This window comes from Colias croceus, chromosome 18 (genome assembly GCF_905220415.1).
Source record: "Colias croceus chromosome 18, ilColCroc2.1".
In the NCBI taxonomy this organism is placed as follows: Eukaryota; Metazoa; Arthropoda; class Insecta; order Lepidoptera; family Pieridae; genus Colias; species Colias croceus.
In genome coordinates, this window is record NC_059554.1 from 1299513 (window position 1) to 1320267 (window position 20755).

A 20755-nucleotide genomic window follows, 5' to 3' on the forward strand; every position below is an offset into this window, starting at 1 on the left:
TTTTTAAAATTGCATTCTACCGCAACATGTCATCGCCTGTTAGCGTATTGTTGGAATACAAATAAAAAATGGAGACTTGTGGTTTATAAATTTATAAGGAAATTATAGAGCCGTCGATTGTCGGTCTGCCAGATTACCAGTTTCAATCGAACGTCTACAAAATGACTTCATTTTGCGGCGTTTTGGGGCTTTTTTCGTTTCAATAATAGGTGTCGCTAATGTATGTTATCGGCTTGTAACCGCAATTGTATGCTTTTAACAGCATACAGATTATAAAGAATAAGTAGTCTGTCTTGTTAAGAAAATGAACGTTGTTTTTTTATTTATGTACTACGCATAAACATAATCTAAGTTTCAGACATTAAATTAACTAATATGTTTCAACGCGTGTACAAATAAAATTTTAATATTAGTTTTACATTCGCGTCAAATCGATTGGCATACTAAAATTAATTTAGCTCACGGTACAAATGAGATGAAATTGAATCAGAACTACAAATAAGCGTAACAATCAATAGTCGATAACAGATTTACCGTTGCTAATTTTGCTTTATAGTTATTAAAGGCATTGAAGAAATTGCCGTTGTTGATTTACGTCCGCCATTTTGCGCGCGACATTTTAATATTCGAATTTCGAATGCGTTGGCGTTCTTTTTTTCTTTTTTAATTCTGATGGGTAATGGAGGCAGGTGCACAAAGTTATTCAGCCAGGCTCGCGAATCATTTTCCTTTCTAAATGGGTCCGTGTGAAATCGTATTGGTTTGCAGGGATTTTTATTATGGTTCCGTCTCGTCTAATTTTGCGTTTTAGAGTGAAAAAGCTTTAAGCTTGTAACTGAAGGATTATTGTTTTTTTTTAATATCGTTGATTATGATGCAGATATGAATAGACGATTACTTATCTGTTATACAGATAATCAATAGGGATGAGTATTTTCGTTTTAAATATGAATTTCCACAGATTCAAAATATTTGGTATTTCCAAATATGTAAGGGGCTCTACCTGACTTAGATTCCACAGATAAAGCTAATGCCAAAGATTATAGAGATAATGCAGGATATATAGGTTTTCCCGGTTTTTGCTTTTTTATATTTTGGACACGATGAATTTATTTGTCAAAATTTTAATACTAAATTATGTTGTTTACTCATCACGCAAAAAACTAAACCTTTATGGAAAAACACCATGAGGTAGGTAGTTAGGTATTTATCCAGTTTCTCTTTAAAACTTATAATCAAAAAGATAACCCAAAACCACTCTACCACTTTTGGAAACTTTTATCAAGAACAAAAAAAATATAATCTGTTTACTAAAAACTGTGACATTTGAAAATCTTATCATCAAAAAAACAACCTATACATTGTATCAATTAAAAATTACATATATAGCAAGTTTAATCTGTCCTAAAAACTTACTAGGAATAAAATACCTTTTGCTAAATAACTATCATTAAAACATTCGTATTTCATTTTTAGTTTTAACAGTTTTTGTCAATAATCCGAAATACCTAATCTTTACTAATATACATAAAGATATAAAGCTGAAGAGTTTGTTTGTTTGAACGCGCTAATCTCAGGAAATACTGGTCCGATTTGAAAAATTCTATCGGTATTAGATAGCCCATAGGCTATAAGGCTATATAACATCACGCTAAGACCAACAAGAGTGGAGCACTGCGTAAACTGGTAAAACCGCAGGGCACAGCTAATGCTCTATAAAAAAAAACTATTCGCCAAATTATTATTAAAAAAAACCACCAACCTGTTTGCTAAAAACCGCAATATCCTCGTTGAACGACTCTGACGAACAGACATCCCCTCCCGCGACCCCGGGGTCCCGGGGGGTGCAGGTGGCTAGCTCGCACTTCTCGAAGATCAGCGCCAGCAGGGGGAACAGGGGGTGCCTGGGGGCAGGAGTAGTGTAAGATTGTGGGAAATATAAACATATAATAAAATCGTAGGAAAGTCAAAATTGAACGTCATATAATTTTTGGACTACACTCGATATCGTACAAAAATACAATTTTTTACAATTTTTGTGTGTTTGTCTGTATGTTTGTCCGGGCTAAATTCAGAAAGCACACTTCTAGTAATAAACTATATGTAAATAATACAATAATGCATAAAAATAGTTTCAAAAATAAGGAAATTGATAGAAATACCTATCGAATTTTTAAAACAATCTATCTTAAAAAAAAAACCAAGGTGCAAGTGTACAAAGGTCACAAAAATCCAGATTATCTATACTAATGCGCTATAAAACAAATAATTGAGCATTCAGATAACTTGGAGATCGCACGTGATGTGATAAAATCGCTATTGTGGCGCGAGTGACAGCGGACAATGTGTATTAGTTTGTTTCGATGTATGGTCGGAATTGATGAACCGATTTTTGTGGGATTTTAAATGTAGGTACTGATAGGTGATTTTGTGAAATACAATTGATGATTTTGATACAAAAAAAATAGTAATTAAGATCGTAATGTTGATAATTAAAATAAAGATGTGTGATTAACACATATTTAGGTAATATCTAGTTACCTAGATATTTTTTCAACTCTTCTGGTTTAACATCGAATTCCCCTAAACTAGCTTAAACTGCTGGAACTAACTCTAACACAATATAAAATACTTTTTTAACCTAAAATTTAATACTTACTAGACAAGAATTAGGTACATAAAATATTAATCTCATCAAAATACTAACAACTTATATCAAGAACAAAAATATAAACAATACCATTGTTTTACAAAACAACAATAAAATTTATGTTTGCCCCGCTATCACTCACACCACAAACGGCTCGACAACTTTCGATCAGATAACTCTGATGATCCGCAGATATCACACCTCTGTCATATTTAAATAAGATCTATACTTAGTTCTAACTTAGTTACTTAACAAGTAGTTTTGAAATTTAATTATCTAGCGTGAACATAAAATACTAGAATAACTTGTTTGTCTACGCACTTAGTTTGATTAAATTAAGTAACTTAATTATACGTTTACAATTAAATAAGTACATCGTTAAAATGGTTAGTGACGTCACTTAAGTTTTATTAAAAAAATACAGGATTGTATTTTTGATAGAAATAAACATACATACAAATTACATCAGATGTAAGTATGAGACAAAGTATCCCAATTTTATTTTATACTAGCGATCCGCCCCGGCATCGCCCGTGGTACATATTTCGCAATAAAATGTAGCTTATGTTCTTTCTCAGGTTCTAAAGATTATCTGTGCCAAATTTCATCAAAATCGGTCCAGTAGTTTATGCGTGAAAAGTGAAAACCATACATACAAACCTTTCCTCTTTATAATATTAGTATAGATATGTTGTTTTGTATTGGATATAATTCATTATTGTTAAGTATGGTAATATAGTTTTAAAGGAATACTTAAAACAATGGAAAAAGTAAGTAAGGTAGCCAATAATCTAAATGCCTTTTATTTTTCACATAAACAACTTTCTCTGTTTCAAATGTTAATTTAAATATTTATAAAAACATAACACGCAAATATTATTCAAATAAAAAACTCAAAAACGGCCCTATAACTACACAGCATTCTCTACCAGCCAAACAACCTTAAAAATCAAATTACTTGAACCTACATTTAAAAATCTATGCCACCTATAATCTTGTGTTTTCGAAGTCATTACTTCTTATCGTTATCACTGATAACTGATAAGCTACTGTGCATATGGGTGCGATTATGGATTAACGAAAACATTGTTGATATACTTAATATCATTTAATACTGTCATTAATGGAGATATGGCTCAGTGGGAAGGTCGTGGGTTCTATTCTACCATAGTAAAAAGTTTATAGATTTGGTCATTTTTATAATAGGTTTTTTAATGTAAATAGATATGTAATAACAACAATAAATGATATTCACTTCTATTCTATTAGGTACCTAATAAAAAGATAAAAGAAAAAATTAAATTTCAAAAAATGTGCTGACTTATTAGCTCTTTCTCACAAAAACTCCTATAGCAAAAGCACGAAGAAGAAGAAAGAAGCACGCAAGCAAACCCGGCTTGTAATCTTCAATTTCAAGGTTTGTTATTAACATTACTATCACTAATACATTATAATTAATCACTATCAAAATTGATAATTTCCCTGACACATCAATTATGTCCATCAAAATATTTATAATTTTTAATACTATCGGTTTTTATCAAACTGGCTCACAAAATAACATCATTATGCATCAAAGATAACTTATATTTTAATTTCCTTCACTCATTAATGTGAATAGCGTCTTTGAATCGTCCAATAGAAATTTAAAACCAACTCATGTTTATAACTAATTGAAAGCTCAGCTCACTCGCCTACGGAATACAGAACACACTTTACCACCCTATAATAGTCAATCAACTCATGTTATCAGCTAAGCTCACTCATCTACGGAATACAGAACACACTCTACCACCCACTGACACATATATCTAAGTAAATAGCGCCCACAACTTATAATAAGAACCATTGAACTATTAGTTAGTTAACTAACTCTTAGAACTAACTCATGTTACCAGCTAAGCTCACTCATCTACGGAATACAGAACTCAGTACCACCCACCCATCCATACATAGATATTAGCGTGCTATCTTACTCACAATTTGTAACTAACTCATGTTACCAACTTATTTAGTTTGTCTAACACAACCTACGGAATACAGAACACACGTTACCACCAACTCACCCATATATAGCGTCCTTATCGCGCTTGTGCACGAGCGGCTCGCCGGGCAGCGCGTGCGACGCCGCGGGGGGGTAGTGCACGGGGGGGATGTGGGGGTGCGACAGCCTGTGTTCGTGGTACATCCCTCCCTCCATGTAGCCCCCGCCGTGGAGGCTTTCGTCGTACTGTAAATGCACATAATGAGTTAGAATATGTGTAGACTGTAGACTTTGGATGTTAATATACATGTAGGTGTGAATGTGTAAACATGAGTTAGTTCGATATTTAGATAGTGAGTTGGTTTGGATGTGCTGTGTGTTGAGTTGGTTTGATAATGTTGTCTGACTAGATGAAGAATTGAATCCAAATGTAGAGTTTGGAAGTTAACTTGTTTTTTATGAATGAGACATGTTGAAATGTCTTGAGATGGTAGAATATACATAGTGTACTTACATATATGTTAAAATAAATTAGAATACCTACGAATGTTTGCAATATTACTACTTGAGATACGGGGCTGATTCATTTCACGTACGCTTTATTATTTTTCTCTATTGCAGTTATTAAGCTATTGCATTGCATAGCTTCTATCGCGGGCCTTGAGCGCCGGGACAGAATCCAGAAATTCCGTAACGAAAAAACCTCACGCTCCCCACTCCGACGGGCGGAGGTGTGGCTTGAAGGCATAGCATGCAAAAGCTTTACCGCGGCAGTCCCCGAGTGCCACACGTCTTTTTTTCCTTACCCGACTTTTATTAAGTCCAAAATCTGTATCAAGCGATCAGCATTAACATTAAGGCTTTTACGCTTAGAACAATTAAACAAAAAGCAGTTTGAATATTCATAGTAAGAGCGAGTCATGTAGCTGTATCTCCCATCGAACCATCAATTAAGCTTTGGAGGCTTTTAGGGTTAAACATCTTCAGCGCAATTAAAACTAATGGAAATTTGTTTTTTTTTTTTTATTGTGAAGCTGTGGATTGTTTGATTGTAACTATTTTTAACCGACTTCAAAAAAAAAGGAGGAGGTTATCAATTCGGCCGGTATATTTTTTTTTTTTTTTTTTTTTTTTATGTATGTACACCGATTACTCCGAGGTTTCTGAACCGATTTACGTGATTCTTTTTTTGTTCGATGCGGGATGGTGTCGAATTGGTCCCATAAAAATTTTATTCCGCTAGGCCTAGTAGTTTTTATTTTATGAGCATTTTTGTCTGTACTCGATGACTTAATTTCAATGTAGCAAGTAACTTTGATTCACTTCCCGGTAACCGATTGAGCTGAAATTTTGTATACGAATGTAAATTGGATAGCGATGAAACATTATCATGACATGGAGCTGATCTGATGATGGAATCGGAAGGTGGCCATAGGAACTCAGTAATATATTGACTCAACTTTATCGAGTTTGGGCTCGTTTGATTCGTGTTGAAAAATACACTAAAAAGTATTAAATAAAAATAACTGCGTTAAAAACAACCGACTTCAAAAACGGAAAAGTAAGAAATAAAAAAGATTTGATATTATTAATTACTACATATTATTTTTATGTGCTATTTATTAAATAGGTTTGAAGTCGGTGCCAAACACTAAGCACTTAGTATTAAGCCCATGCACCGACATCAAACCTTTTTAGTAAATAGCACATAAAAATAATATGTAGTAATTAAAATTAACAAGCTGTTTGATCCTTTCCAATCCGGTTTCCGTCCCGGTCATAGTACGGCCACTGCTTTAGTTAAAATCACTGACGATATCCGTATGGCAATGGAGAATAGGCAACTTACTCTACTCACTTTGATTGACTTTAGCAACGCATTTAATTCTATAGATCATGACATAATGTTAGCTTTATTATCCTCTCTAAATATATCAAAATCTGCAAGTAATTGGATGTATAGTTACCTACGAGGACGCCGTCAACGTATCTATAACAACGATTCCTATTCATCCTGGTGTGATATCGTTGCTGGTGTTCCTCAAGGTGGCGTACTGTCTCCCCTTTTATTTTCCTTATTTATTAATTCTATTTCAAACAACTTTTCCTCTCTCTATCACTTATATGCTGATGATCTACAAATTTACACGCACTCTTCTCTTGAGAGCCTACCTAATGCTATACGTGAAACCAATAAAGACCTGTCTTCAATAATCCAATGGAGCAAAACACATGGTTTGAATATCAACCCGGTTAAAACTCAAACCATTATAATAGGAAGTCGTCACTTCATTAACAAAATTGACTGGGTTGGTATTCCTAAGATTACTGTTGATGGGATCGTTATTCCATACAGTTCCACTGTTAAAAACCTTGGCATATATCTGGACCAAACACTTTCCTGGTCACAACAGCTACAGGAATTGCGAAAAAAAGTTTTTAGCTCTTCCGCTTCACTTAGACGTTTACGTAATGTCCTACCAATTCCCACTAAGGTTGAGCTAGTACAATCATTGCTTCACCCTATACTTGATTACTGTGACAGCGCCTATCCTGACCTTAATGAATATCAATTAGATGCTCTTGAACGTGTTCAAAACCTCTGCATAAGGTTCATATTCGGTTTGCGTAAATATGATCATGTATCCTCTTTCCGTACCAAACTGAAATGGTTACCTATACGCCTTCGCCGGAATGCACGCATTCTTCATCTGCTCTACTGCATTCTATTTGATGTTAGAACACCAATCTATCTAAAGGAGAGATTTAAATTTCTTTGTTCCAATAGCCTTGTGTTGAGATCTGCATATAATCTCTCTCTTTTGATTCCATCTCATCATTCAGATTTCTATCATTCCTCTTTCACAGTACGTGCTATAAATCTTTGGAATGCTTTACCTAATACAATAAAACACGCCCAAACAATATCTTCCTTTGATAGATTGGTTAAAAATTATTATCTTTCGCTGTAACGTCATTTGTATTTATATTTCTAACTCGCACATACTAAATATATATATACTAAATATATATATATATATATATTTTTTTTTATGTATGTATGTTTTATTATAATATGTATGTATGTTTGTTATATATTATCTATATGTTTTATATTATATGTTATTTATTATTTTATCTATAGGTACTTATTTAATTAAGTTACGCTTGCTTTGTTTTACACCTCCAAAATTATAATCTTCCAGCATTTCCTTGATCACAGGTTGTCTGGTAGAAATCACTTGTTAGTGATAAGACCGCCTATTGTACAATAATCCTATTTGCTGTTATTCTTTTGTATTGTTTTATTTGGTGTACAATAAAGAGTTTATTATTATTTTTTCTTTGTCTGTTTTATTTCTCCCATTTTCTGGGGTTTTTGCTAAGAGCGCGGGCTATACAGCCAAGAGTTCCTAGACACTTATTAAATTAGATATAATTGTCGGTACCAGTAATTTCGCTGTCGCTAAGAAATTTGCGCACAATTCGGCAGGTATTTAATATAACTGCCTTTTGCATCGTAATGAATGTATTTTTAGGTAAGTCTAGAAGTTTTAGGCTATGGTGTAGATTTTTTGGGATAACTCCAGTACATGACAAAACTATTGGAATAATGTAAACAGTCCTGAGATTCCATATGCGGAGGATTTCTTCTTTAAGCTCAGTGTATTTATGAAGTTTTTCACTTATTGCTTTTTGTATGTTGTGTGTGTTGGGTATCGTGACGTCAATGAGATATGCAGTTTTTGTGATTTTATTTAGGAGGGTAATATCTGGTCTATTAAAATGAATGGTTTTGTCAGTAAGAATAGCGCGGTCGAAATAGATTTTAGATGTCGGACTATCCAATACGGGTTTTGGTTTGTAGTTGTAGTATGGTAAAAGCTTTCCTTTATTGAAATTATACTTTACAGCTAACTTTTGATGAAGATAGTGCACTACCTGGTTGTGTCGATGTGTGTAGTCATTCTGCGCTAAACTAGAACATGCTCCAGTAATATGCTGTATGGTTTCGGGCTGTCTTTGGCATTTCCGGCATCTATCTATTGGTATATTTTCTTTGAGTATGTATTTTTTATAATTTCTGGTATTTATGACTTGATCTTGTATTGCTATTGCAAAGCCTTCGGTTTCAGGGAACAAGTAGCCTTTTTTCAACCATTCGTTCGATGCTTGTAGGTCTATGTTGGATTTTTCTAGTTCTTTTAAGTGTCTTCCATGCAATTCTTTTTGTCTCCATGTATCTATTTTTAGTTTTTCTTGTTCTTGTCTTGTTTTAAAATTAATTTCTTTATGTTTAAGGTTAAGCGGAGTATAGTTGTTGTCTTCTGCAATTGTAGCTGCATGTAGTTTGCTTGTTTCAGCTTTTTTATAAAAGAAATCTCGAATATTTTCTATTTGTTTTTTTTTTTTTTTGTTTTTGCCATAGTCTATTCAAATCAATTTATTATTATTATTATTATTAATTAATAATATCAAATCTTTTTTATTTCTTACTTTTCCGTTTTTGAAGTCGGTTGTTTTTAACGCAGTTATTTTTATTGACTATGTTATCTATTTTGAGTATCTATGTAGATTGGTGCGTAAGTTCTCATTGTGTTGGTAAATAACTACGAAACAGCTGGGTTGATTTTTATGAAACGTTTGTGTTTTGGAAGTTTTAAGGTCGTAAACTTTTTTATATTATAAAATGTCAAGGCGCTGGCATCCTCTACGGCTAATAAATATTTTCAGTTTCCAGATACTTACAAAAATCTTCTTATGTATCTTACACATAAGATGACACCAGACACACTGGTACATTAATATCTTCCTGGCTCGTGACACATTTAATCTAAAAAACGGCTAAACACAATCCGATGAGCCCAACCCTAAGCCACATTTTAAATATATCATTTTCGTGAAATACCATAGCTAGAGGTACAGTAATGACATGACGTTTCATAAAAAAACACCGGTCCATCAAATTTGATGAGTTGGCACTTTTTTGTATCGATCCTACACACCTGTAGGACCCTTTTACTGTTTAAATTTGACGCCTACCCCACTATTATCGACTATCAGGGAGACGCAATCGCATCCATTACAATACAGCTTTTAGGAACTATTGTATACTATTGTTCTTCAAAAGTATGTACTTATTTATAATTAATACTTACAGATGTTTTATTTTAAATATTCTGTTCTGTTCTAATCTGTGTCTTCTAATCTATTTTGTTAGACATTATTTACCGTTATACCTAGGTACAGATAGGTTACTGGTTAAGGTTTCAATTTGATTGCTACCTATTATTTACAATGCCTACTTTAGTAAATAATTTAAAAACTAGCATTGCCTTTTAGGTATTTCAATATTTCCTATATAATAAAAATACTTCTGTTGGGAATTGAACCCGGAAACCCTATACTTAACCGGGTGTTAGCAAAATACCTATAACAATTAGGTTTCCTACTATAATAGGTAGTGCATACAGTAGGGTGCCTAGATCTAACTTATTCATACGTTGTAGCCTTGTAGGTAGCCTGTAGTTTCATAGTATTTACTTTGAACTTTTTATAACTTGTAAGTTGTAACCTATAATTTCGTTTTTTCCATTGAAGTATTTTAAACAATAGTTTACTGTACAGTTTATTGTGGTAGGTAGTAGGTAGGTAGGTACTTAACAATTCTATTTGGTTTTTTTTAAGGTTTAACGCAGTTTTAGTGATAAAAACATTATTATCCTACCTTATAAAAGTTTAAAAATTACATGTTGATTTAATATCTATACTAATATTATAAAGCTGAAGAGTTTGCTTGTTTGAACGCGTTAATCTCAGGAACTACTGGTGCGATTTCAAAAATTCTTTCGGTGTTAGATAGCCCATTTATCGAAGGTAGAGCAATGCGAGTGAAACCGCGGGGCACAACTAGTTGCTTGATAAATTTAAAACCTGCTTGTACAAAATTATCTCAGTTTTTCATGTTAATACTGAAAATATGTGAAATCTGTCTCTACATGTATGAAGCAAAAATCAATTTACGCACAAAACCGGGTCGCAAAGCCTAGTACTTACATTTCCTAGTCCTAGTAATCGCAGTCATCAAAACCAACAATAAATCATTACATTTATACCACATATAAATCACGCGAATTACAACTCTATCCCACCGCAATAAGGAACATTAGACCGCACATAAAACTACATTACAATTAATATGTTGACGATTCACAAACATACCACAAATATTGCTATGCAAATTTCAACCGTATTACCTAGACCATAAGGCACTTTCTATAAGCACGATTAGCTGCGGCTCTAAATGAATATGGCGTCAAGACTACATCATTTTATTGGCTAAGAAACAATGGTATCGACGGGTTTAATAATTTTATGAGACCATAAATGTGCTTGATATTAGTATTTATTAAATCACATATGATTTAAGTGCCTACTTAAAGAGCGTAGCAAAGTTGAGAAAGTATTAACTTTTGTGTGGAAAATTAATAATCACATTTCATTAGTGACTAGCTGCTCCGCGCGGTTTCACCCCCGTGGTTCCACTCCTGTTGGTCGTAGCGTGATGATATATATCCTATAGCCTTCCTCGATAAATGGGCTATCAAACACCGAAAGAATTTTTCAAATCGGACCAGTAGTTCCCGAGATTAGCGCGCTCAAACAAATAAACTCTTCAGCTTTATAATATATAAGTATAGATTTTAACATTTATTTCATACCGACAATCCATCTAAGTTATTTTCAAAATTTATCAAATCAACTATTAAGTTATTTAAATGAACACTTTCGCATTCCGCCATCATGATTAATTCATAAAATTCTTACGATTGATTATATAACTCAATATGTCAATAAGTAAAAACAGGTTTTCCCTAAATCTATGCTAGAAAATTCAAATTACCCCTATCTTAAAAACGGCAATGACCTAAAATCATTTTAAAAACTTACAATGCAAATTAATCAATGTAACAGCGATGCTATAAGATATTAATTTATTTAATTATGCACATATGTATGTTTAAATGACACATGCGTCAGTCTTACATGTGGTGTCTCTACATTCCCGTAGTTTTGACAAAAACCATTAATACCGCTCACAAATTAATAAAAAACTAACACAACATTTAAAAATCGAATGTTGTGACGTATACCTATCGCTGGATAAATGTATTCGTTCCAAATTCGAATTGCTTATCTGTGGAACTAAGCCCCATCCCCAAAAAATAAAACTAGCCATTAAATATTACGAAAATATGTAATGACTACCTTTTGACGTCTTGAAAGCCGGTTCCAAAATTAAATGATACGTTTTAAAAATGGAATCGCTCCGTCCCGCCTTTTCCGAGATAACCTTTATCCCATTCGGTTTGCGAACGAAAAAAATAAGTATCGTACGTTTTAATTTTTTTAAATGACATTCTTGTGGTTTTTTCTCGCAGGGAATCTTCGGTGTAATATGTTTCGGAGCGGTCTTTTGCGATCCGTATGCTTTTCGATTTGTTTTACGGTCGTGATTAAATTTTGTGAGGCATTTTTTAATTATTTAGTTTCGAACGGTTATTGAAGTGTATAAGTCACGTCAGTCGGTTCATCATAATCAAGAACCTTTGTAAATAAATCGCTCGATTTAAATATTGTAAAGCGCGGCCATTTTTTCTGATTCTCGAGAGATTAGCGGAGGTTGATTCTGCGAATTTTGCGGTGATATTTAGTCATAAGCTTGTGGTTTCGAAGATCACCTTCAGGATATTGTAGATACACAAATAGATGGTAAATATATGGTTTGAAGCATAGAGTATATAAAAACTAGAGGGTTCCACAGACGGTCGGAAAGACGTCACTTGTAAGCGACACGGGGTGGGACAAACGCCACCCTTAGGATGTTCCCTCTCTGTCTTACACGAGACAGTCGGTATGTCTGTCCCGCTCCGTGTCATCTGGCAGTCTGGGGCGACCAGCAACAGTGAATAATGTATAATAGTTGAAAATACCTAATAATAATTATAGAATGGTCTTTTGTTAGTAATCGTTGAAGTTCTTACTATGGAACTATCGTACGGGGAACAGTGCGTAGAATGTGCAAGTTAAGGTACCCAATATAGCATTAACAATAACAGAAATACGAATTTTACAACGTAGGTATTGCCTACCTATATCTATAGGCATGCAAGTCAAATAAAATACCCACCTAAACTTCACAAATACTTTTTATAATCTCATTTACCTATTTACTTTAGATTTACGCATCGATATCCAACGACAATCATGTTCAAATCACGTCTATTTGATAAAATAACGGTGTTAACTTATTTTAATAGTCTCAACTTTTGTTAAGTCACTCCGAGTGACGCATCTCCTTACAATTAAGCGACTTCATCATTTAAATCGACGGAATAAATCAATACATGCGACGCTATCTCATTTTACAACCGCGTGTACCGTAAAACTTAGAAAATGGTTATATTACCTGTTATACGGCCGAATCGAGATGCGTCTCTACACCCTTATAAACCACATTGACATCGACCGATTAAATTTATCAGCATAACATTGCAGGCGCTAGTCGTAAATTCCGATTCATTCATAGCAAAGAATGTTCCGTTTCGAACCATAAATACTAATAAAACGGCCTCGTTACGGAGTCGGATCGAAAATCGGGCACACGACGTCTTAACGACACCTATTAGGGATCTTCTGTCTGGTGTATTTAATTGAAAAATTGTATCGTTGCAAGTATCCGAGCGGATGCGGGCCCAGACGACCATTATTCCATTTGCTCATCCGCATAGGGACCAACACTAACACGTGTCAATAAACCGATTTCCGAACGCACCCACCTTAATTACTAACTCGTTCTGTAATACGCACTTGATGTTCTCATTCGAATCCGCGTTCCAATATTCGAAAATTAAACTCGAATAACGCTTTATGACCGTTCCATAGAATACTTTTATTTTTAATTTGAATTTATTCTTTTTTTAATGGTACAAAATTGAGAGTCACGGCAAAGCTTCCCGCGAACGGGCTGTTTTGAAGTAAACCATTACAATTCATTTCTACGAAGCGAATGTTTTCAATAAAAATACACAGACGATGTTCGGACATATTCAATTCGCGATCAGATTTATCGTTCAAGTATAAAACAGCACGTTAATGCTTGTTTTAAGGTAACCGATGAAAGCTTTACGTTGTAACATTTTTAATTTTTAGCCTACAAACGTGTGGACTTTCATTAAAACAATGACTAGGCGCTTTATATTATAAACGTGTGTTACTCAATAAATAGTGTATCTAAATAATAAAATTTAAAGGGTCATTTCAGAGCTTTACATCACCGGTTTGCGATTAAAATTAATTATATTTTAATAGACCGTTAACCTCAGCCTTAGATTAAATTTACAAATTGATTCTAGTTATCATTCGCGTATATATTTATATTGTAAAATTGTAAACAGTGGGGTCAATAGCTGGCACATGAACCCAGATACGGTTATCGCCGGGACAGTTTCTTAGTCAGATTTTACGTAAATATTCCGTCGTGTAGATAACGATTTCCTTTTGCTTACAAAATATTTGTTAAGGATTCTCGTCGTCCGTTCCAAATATAAATTCGAATTGAATTCAAAAATCATTCCTTTCATAAATGTGACCGGCCAGCGAACATTAGCTTGAAATTCGTTTTTCAAAATTGAATAAAACAATTCTTACTTCTTAGAGTTAACGTTCGCTGTTCTAATTTTAAAAACTCATCTTAACGGCCGGTGTTGGTTTGAAAAAAAAATAGAAAAGCTGCCTCATCATAAATAACGTTGACATAAAGCCGCCCACGCGCGTCTTATTATCGTGTCTGTCCGTTTGTCCGTTCGTTACCTCTATTGTGTGTGTGTGAATAAGATTAGCCACACCGACTCTTGATTGACTATTTAAAGCCGAATTCTTTAACTGACGCGTTTCTAAACAACATTTACTTACTTTACGCAAGAGTTCTATTGCAGTATCCTTTTGATCGTCTATTTTTAAGCAATCTAGATTTTAGCCCTAGCTTGAAAGCAATAATAAATCTTTGAATTTGATTTGTGTAAACATTTAAAAATTATATACCTACCACTGTGAATGTTTTACAAACAAAGTAGGTATATACTTGTGAATATTAATTGAGAATGTAGTTTAACGCGAATCTGTTTAATCTGTTTATAATCCGTCTTTTTTTCAGAAACAAGAATTTATATAAATACGTCTACAGTAAACATACAATTTCCTCAATAAATTATTATTTAAAATAAAAACAGTAAATTAATTCGACGGTCAAACCACCCGCTGATTGGAGCGCAAATTATTTCATTACGAACATCCCGAGATACTTATAAATATTCTTAAGAGGACATTTAAAGGATTTGTGTGCGTAGTGGATAGTCAGTAATAACCTGGTCATCGCCCCGTGTGACCGCCGTGACCCGGTGCTAACAACCCAGCCAATACATACACAATTAATGAAACACCCAACTATTCGCAAAACAATACAAAAATAATCATTCCCTGCACCCGCGACAAGCGACGGATTAACGACGGTAAAAACATCTCATTCTTAATAGAGAAAACAACGATAATTGGGTGCTCAATAAAATCACTGTCAATGGAACACCGTTAACCGCCACTAAACAAACCGACGTGATTCCAATTTCAAACCTCGTTATCGACAAAAATACAAAATAGGCGCCAACATTTTGAATTCGAAAAAAAATCTAAATTCGAACGCATTCCGCGCGCCGGCCAGCGACGTTCATTGTCCTTCCAACCCTTGGCCGATAAACAGCTGAATCATCTCGCTTCAATTAATATTATTTAATGTATCTGACGTATTAGAGGAATTACATTCGATAAACAACGCGTACTCTGTTGTGAGAAATAACGCGACATGAATGTGAACATGTTCCTGCGAGAGATTAGCGCGATTTCTAGGATTCGGCTGGGAAAATGAACAGATAAATGTATTTGCGAATGCCTTGTCGATAATAACAAATGATTTCGATTATCGATCTAGGTTATTGTTTGATACTTATCTACGTGATCAGTAATTTCACATATGATCGAACATGCCTACCTAGTTTAAAGTATAAATTATGCAGTTTCTTTAAAAGCTTTTGTTTCAAGCGAGATTACCGAACACAAAATCATTGCGAATATCCCTTTATGGTTCTAGTAAAGTAAATATGGCGTTAACTACTTTACGCCTACCTTCACTCCTTAAAACAGTACACTCAATACTTAACAAGTTAAATAAATACAAGGTACTCGTTTCCGAAACAAACGCGGCTAGAATCGCAAAAATTATGACAAACGATTAGAGTCAACACAATTATGAATTCACTAAGAGCACCTTAAAAGGATGTTTTAACATTCGCTTACAATAAAGTCTCAAATTAACGAATTAGCTCTGAATCTAAAGTGCGCAATTAAGGCGTCTACAGAACACCAATTCTAAAATGAACAGCGATATTCAAATTGAAAAAGGAACGCGCTACGAATAAAACAATGAGCCATAAGTACGGGCGACATAATGACACTGACGTTACTTATAGGTGTATGCTAATTTATCCCGTGTTGTATAAAAATAAGGGTGAGAATTGTACACGTCTGTTTCTCAGCGAGGCTGTCGGTATGCGAAGACGCATCTAGAGCGGTTCTCTTGCGAATCCAAATTCAAAAATGGAATGGAAGATCGAAATTTAAATAACAAATATGTAGGTGCGTTCGGAAAGCGACGGTCATCCGTTTTAGGTTATTCGTTTTTATGTTTTAGAAAAAAAAAATAGCTCTACGGCCAGTAACTTCCCATTCAGTAAAAGACTATGTATCTAATATCTATATTTAGTTTATATTCCGTGTTATTTGTTTGTGAGACATTTTTCTCTGAAATCAATCTTTGTGAAAGATACACAAATGAAAACAGTTATAAACCAGTAAACAATAGTTATTTGGCCCAATTTCAGGAGATTACGACCCGTTAAAATTGTACCGCGATTTAAGCGTTAATAAAAATTTGTGATTCCGACATTTAAATTGCAGACTAATAAATTATCTATATTGGCAAGCTGTTAAGTGTCTAATTATATTATACGAGACAAGCTTCGCAGACACTCTGGCTATAAACACGACCATATTGTATTTAAGAAACCGACATTTTTTAACGAAAGAACACTTTTTGACATTACCACATTTTAAGATTTTAACAAGATTTTATTATCATCAAATAAGTATCTACAGTTTCTTAATTCCCTACACATAAGAGTTTTTATATTACTTGCTATTAAAAACTTTAAATCGCTTCAAAACAGATAACATTAAAATTATTTCAAAGTAAATAATCACACTTATTTATCTACCAAACTTTGATCGAGCTAAAGATTTATCTGAACACATTATACGAATGTCCCAAACCGGAGTGACCAGTTTATTTTATATTATAATTTATCAAACTTATGTAATTTTATCTATCGTGTAGATTTTATAAAAAGAAATTGTATAAAATAGGCGCGGTTCAGATAATGGATATAGCCATTACATTATCTATGTTATTAATATCGTAGCTATTTGAAAAACATTCGAACTTCTAAAAAGAATTTTAGAATTTATACATTTAAATTTGGAACGCAATTTAAACAAAACTGCACTCCGCGGCATTTTTAATCTACATTTTGGAACGTCACTTATGTTTTTATTATCTGTACAATACCGGGTTTATCTTTACTGTTCCTGTGAGTGCCAATAATAAGTTTAATGGCCGTTAGCGACCCGCAGATTGACGTCTTGGAATTAATGACGAATAAAATTATTTATGTATTTGTTGAACAAGAATATGTTTAGTTGTAATGTTAGGTTTTACGTTAACACTAATCGTAAAGGGAGCTTTGAAGGTATGCTTTAGCTTGTTAAGTTTGCACCTACGAATTTGTATCGGTTTTATTTTCAACTAGTTGTGCTCCGCGGTTTCACCCGCATTGCTCCGCTCCTGTTGGTCTTAGCGTGATGATATTATAGCCTATAACCTTTCTCGATAAATGGGCTATCTAACACAGAAATAATTTTTCAAATCGGACCAGTAGTTGCCGAGATTAGCGCGTTCAAACAAACAAACAAACAAACTCTTCAGCTTTATAATATTATATATAGTATACATTTTTTCTAAGTTTAATAAATCTATAATACACCTTTATATATTATTTTAATACGTCTAGCTATTGCAATAGATTTTTTAAAAAAAATCTCAGCTTGACACGGCATCAGTTATTGAGTAGATATTGACGCAATAAAAAATTCTGATTTTAACAATATTATAGGTACATAGTTATTATTTTAGAAGACTGAATCTAGATATTTTTTCTGTTTAATTACGTTAATACAATGTAAACTTAATATTTTAAAATAAATAACTTAAGTTTTTTAGCCTAGGTTTTATATCATGTATAGCTAGCTGTCCGCCCGCGGCTTCGCCCGCGTTTTGAAAGAAAAACGCGCATAGTTCCCGTTCGCGTGGATTTCCGGGATGAAACCTATCCTATGTGTTAATCCAATATACCCTCTATATGTGTGCTAAATTTCATTGTAATCGGTTCAGTAGTATTTGCGTGAAAGAGTAACAAACACAGACACATCCTCACAAACTTTCGCATTTATAATATTAGTAGGATTAAGTATGTTTCTATTTTTATTCGTAACTTACCTTATAGATAACACGGAACAAGTTTTTTATAGTTAAAATGTTAGGTAGAGCATTACTGCTTTGATTAAAATAAAACAATTATTTTTAGAATATGGTAGATACTTATTTAAGGAAATCAACGCAAATTTTACACTCAGTTTAAATATTTATTCATTTTTATACAATGATTTTAAAATATTTATTTATTGATAACAAAATAACATTTATTTATCGTAAATAATAAATATCCTACAGGTTTAACTTGGTACAAAGCACAATGTGTTTTGTCTTTCCGTCTTATTCAATAAGATTTTTATCAAAATCTCTTTAGCACTTTACTAGTAAAACACAATTATTTTAACGGGTATTTTTTATCACATAGGTATTATACGTATACCTACTTATTAAAAATCGCAAAAAAGATCTCTTTGAATGGAATACCAAAGACTAATCAAGTAGGTAGATACGTTAAAGTATGCAAAACACAATTTTGACCAGAAAAAAACATCTAAACAATATCTAAAACGGCTCAGCCAGAAATAACGAGATACCATATCACATTATCGGGACAACAGAATTATCGCCGTCCAAATTGATAATAAAACCTATCAGTAAGTATAATAAAATTTTATTACACCACGAATTTTAATACAAGAACAGTGCAAATATCATTATGTCCAACTAATGAAAACAGTATCTTTTGCGTTACGGCCGTTTATTGTGTATGGAGATTGCGATAAATGAGATACGGATTGACCAGTGTTTTTGGAAATTCGGTTGGAAAATAACCAACTTAATAATAATATCATCTGTTTTTCTAAAATATGTTTTTGGTTTTTGCGCTTTCAAATGCAAGATGATTTTATAATCCTATTTGTTAAAAACGCAGCACACTACCTAGCACATTACCTACCTACTTATAAGAAAATAGGAGCGCATTATGATACCAACTACAATCTAATAAATAAATAAATATTTCAGGACAATTTTCACACACGGCACGATCTGATCCGATACTACTTTCGCTTGTGTTATGGAAACCAGATGGCCGATAAACATACATATATAATTTTAAATACATAAATACTTATTTATTTAGATAATTATAATTAACACCCAGACACAGAGCAAACATCTATGTTCATCACACAAATATTTACTTCGGGTGGGAATGGAACCCACGACCTCTGGCTTGGAAGGCATGGCCACTACCAACCAAGCCAACCGGCCAGTCAGTCTAATAAATCTATACATATAATAAATCTGTAGAAGGGTCAATTCTGTACATTGAAAATATTGAAAAAATAAATAGCAGGGGGTGTTACTGGATCGATACCAAACCCAAATATGTGATTAAAAAAATTTTTGTCTGTCTGTCTGTCTGTCTGTATGTGAAGGCATCACGTGAAAACTAACGGTTGGATTTCGATGAAACTTGGTATAATTATACCTTATTATCCTGGGCGTAAAATAGGATACTTTTTATCCTGGAAAAATACGTAGAAAAAAAATAATCTTAATTTTTCAGTTATCCATAGACGTTGTTCTGTAGAATTATAGGCCTAGCCGTATTTGGGTCCAATAGATATTTATAAGATGTCATTGTCAGAGTTACTCAAAATGGAGAAATAAACCATCCACGCGAAGACCGACATCCGCGCGGACGGAGTCGCGGGCGAAAGCTAGTAATAAATAAATCTTTATATTTATGTTACGGTAGGTATATACATTTTTCTGTAAAAATATTGAAAAGTATGTTAGGGAAGTCTAGTTTAGTAAGAAAAAACTGAACATAGACTAAGTAGGTTTTGCTTAATGGAACAGATATACAATTTTCATTATTATATTAACGCTTTTAATTTCGTTTAAGTATATATTTTTAAGACTATTTGTTACAATTTCTTGTCTTCTACAAAATTCAAAGCACTTACGTATGTACCTATTATATAGTTATTTACCCCATTTTAATTTAAACTTATACTCAAACGAAAATTTAATTGCACATTAGATATTTCATTAAGTTATTTTTAAGTTTAATTTTCCTCAAAGTTAAGTATGTACTTAATTATATGTTATGACCTATTCTACCATCATATTATAGGTTAATGGTAAATACCTAGACACATTATTACATCATTTAAGGCCTAAATAACGATTAATTTTAACTAGGTACTAGATCTAATATTATAAAGCTGAAGAGTTTGTTTGTTTGTTTGAACGCGCTAATCTCGGGAACTACTGGTCCGATTTGAAAAATTCTTTCGGTGTTAGATAGCCCATTTATCGAGGAAGGTTATAGGCTATATATATCATCACGCTACGATCAACAGGAGTGGAGCCACGGGGGTGAAACCGCGCGGAACAGCTAGTTATTAATATTTTAAAATAACTAAAAACACGCCCTCGTGAAATTATTTTA

The 20755-nt window shown here is 33.3% G+C and overlaps 1 protein-coding gene across 6 annotated transcripts in view; it reads right to left on the reverse strand.

Annotated features, from left to right (window-relative positions):
* LOC123699986 (homeobox protein homothorax) overlaps window positions 1-20755 on the reverse strand; it is a 244097-nt gene that overhangs the window by 216598 nt on the left and 6744 nt on the right. For all 6 annotated transcript variants that reach the window (XM_045647060.1, XM_045647059.1, XM_045647058.1 and 3 more), the window contains exons 2-3: window positions 4717-4880; window positions 1763-1904 (exon numbers count right to left, since the gene is read on the reverse strand). In XM_045647060.1, the coding sequence (XP_045503016.1) occupies window positions 1763-1904; window positions 4717-4880 (306 nt within the window). The remainder of the gene's footprint in view (window positions 1-1762; window positions 1905-4716; window positions 4881-20755) is intronic.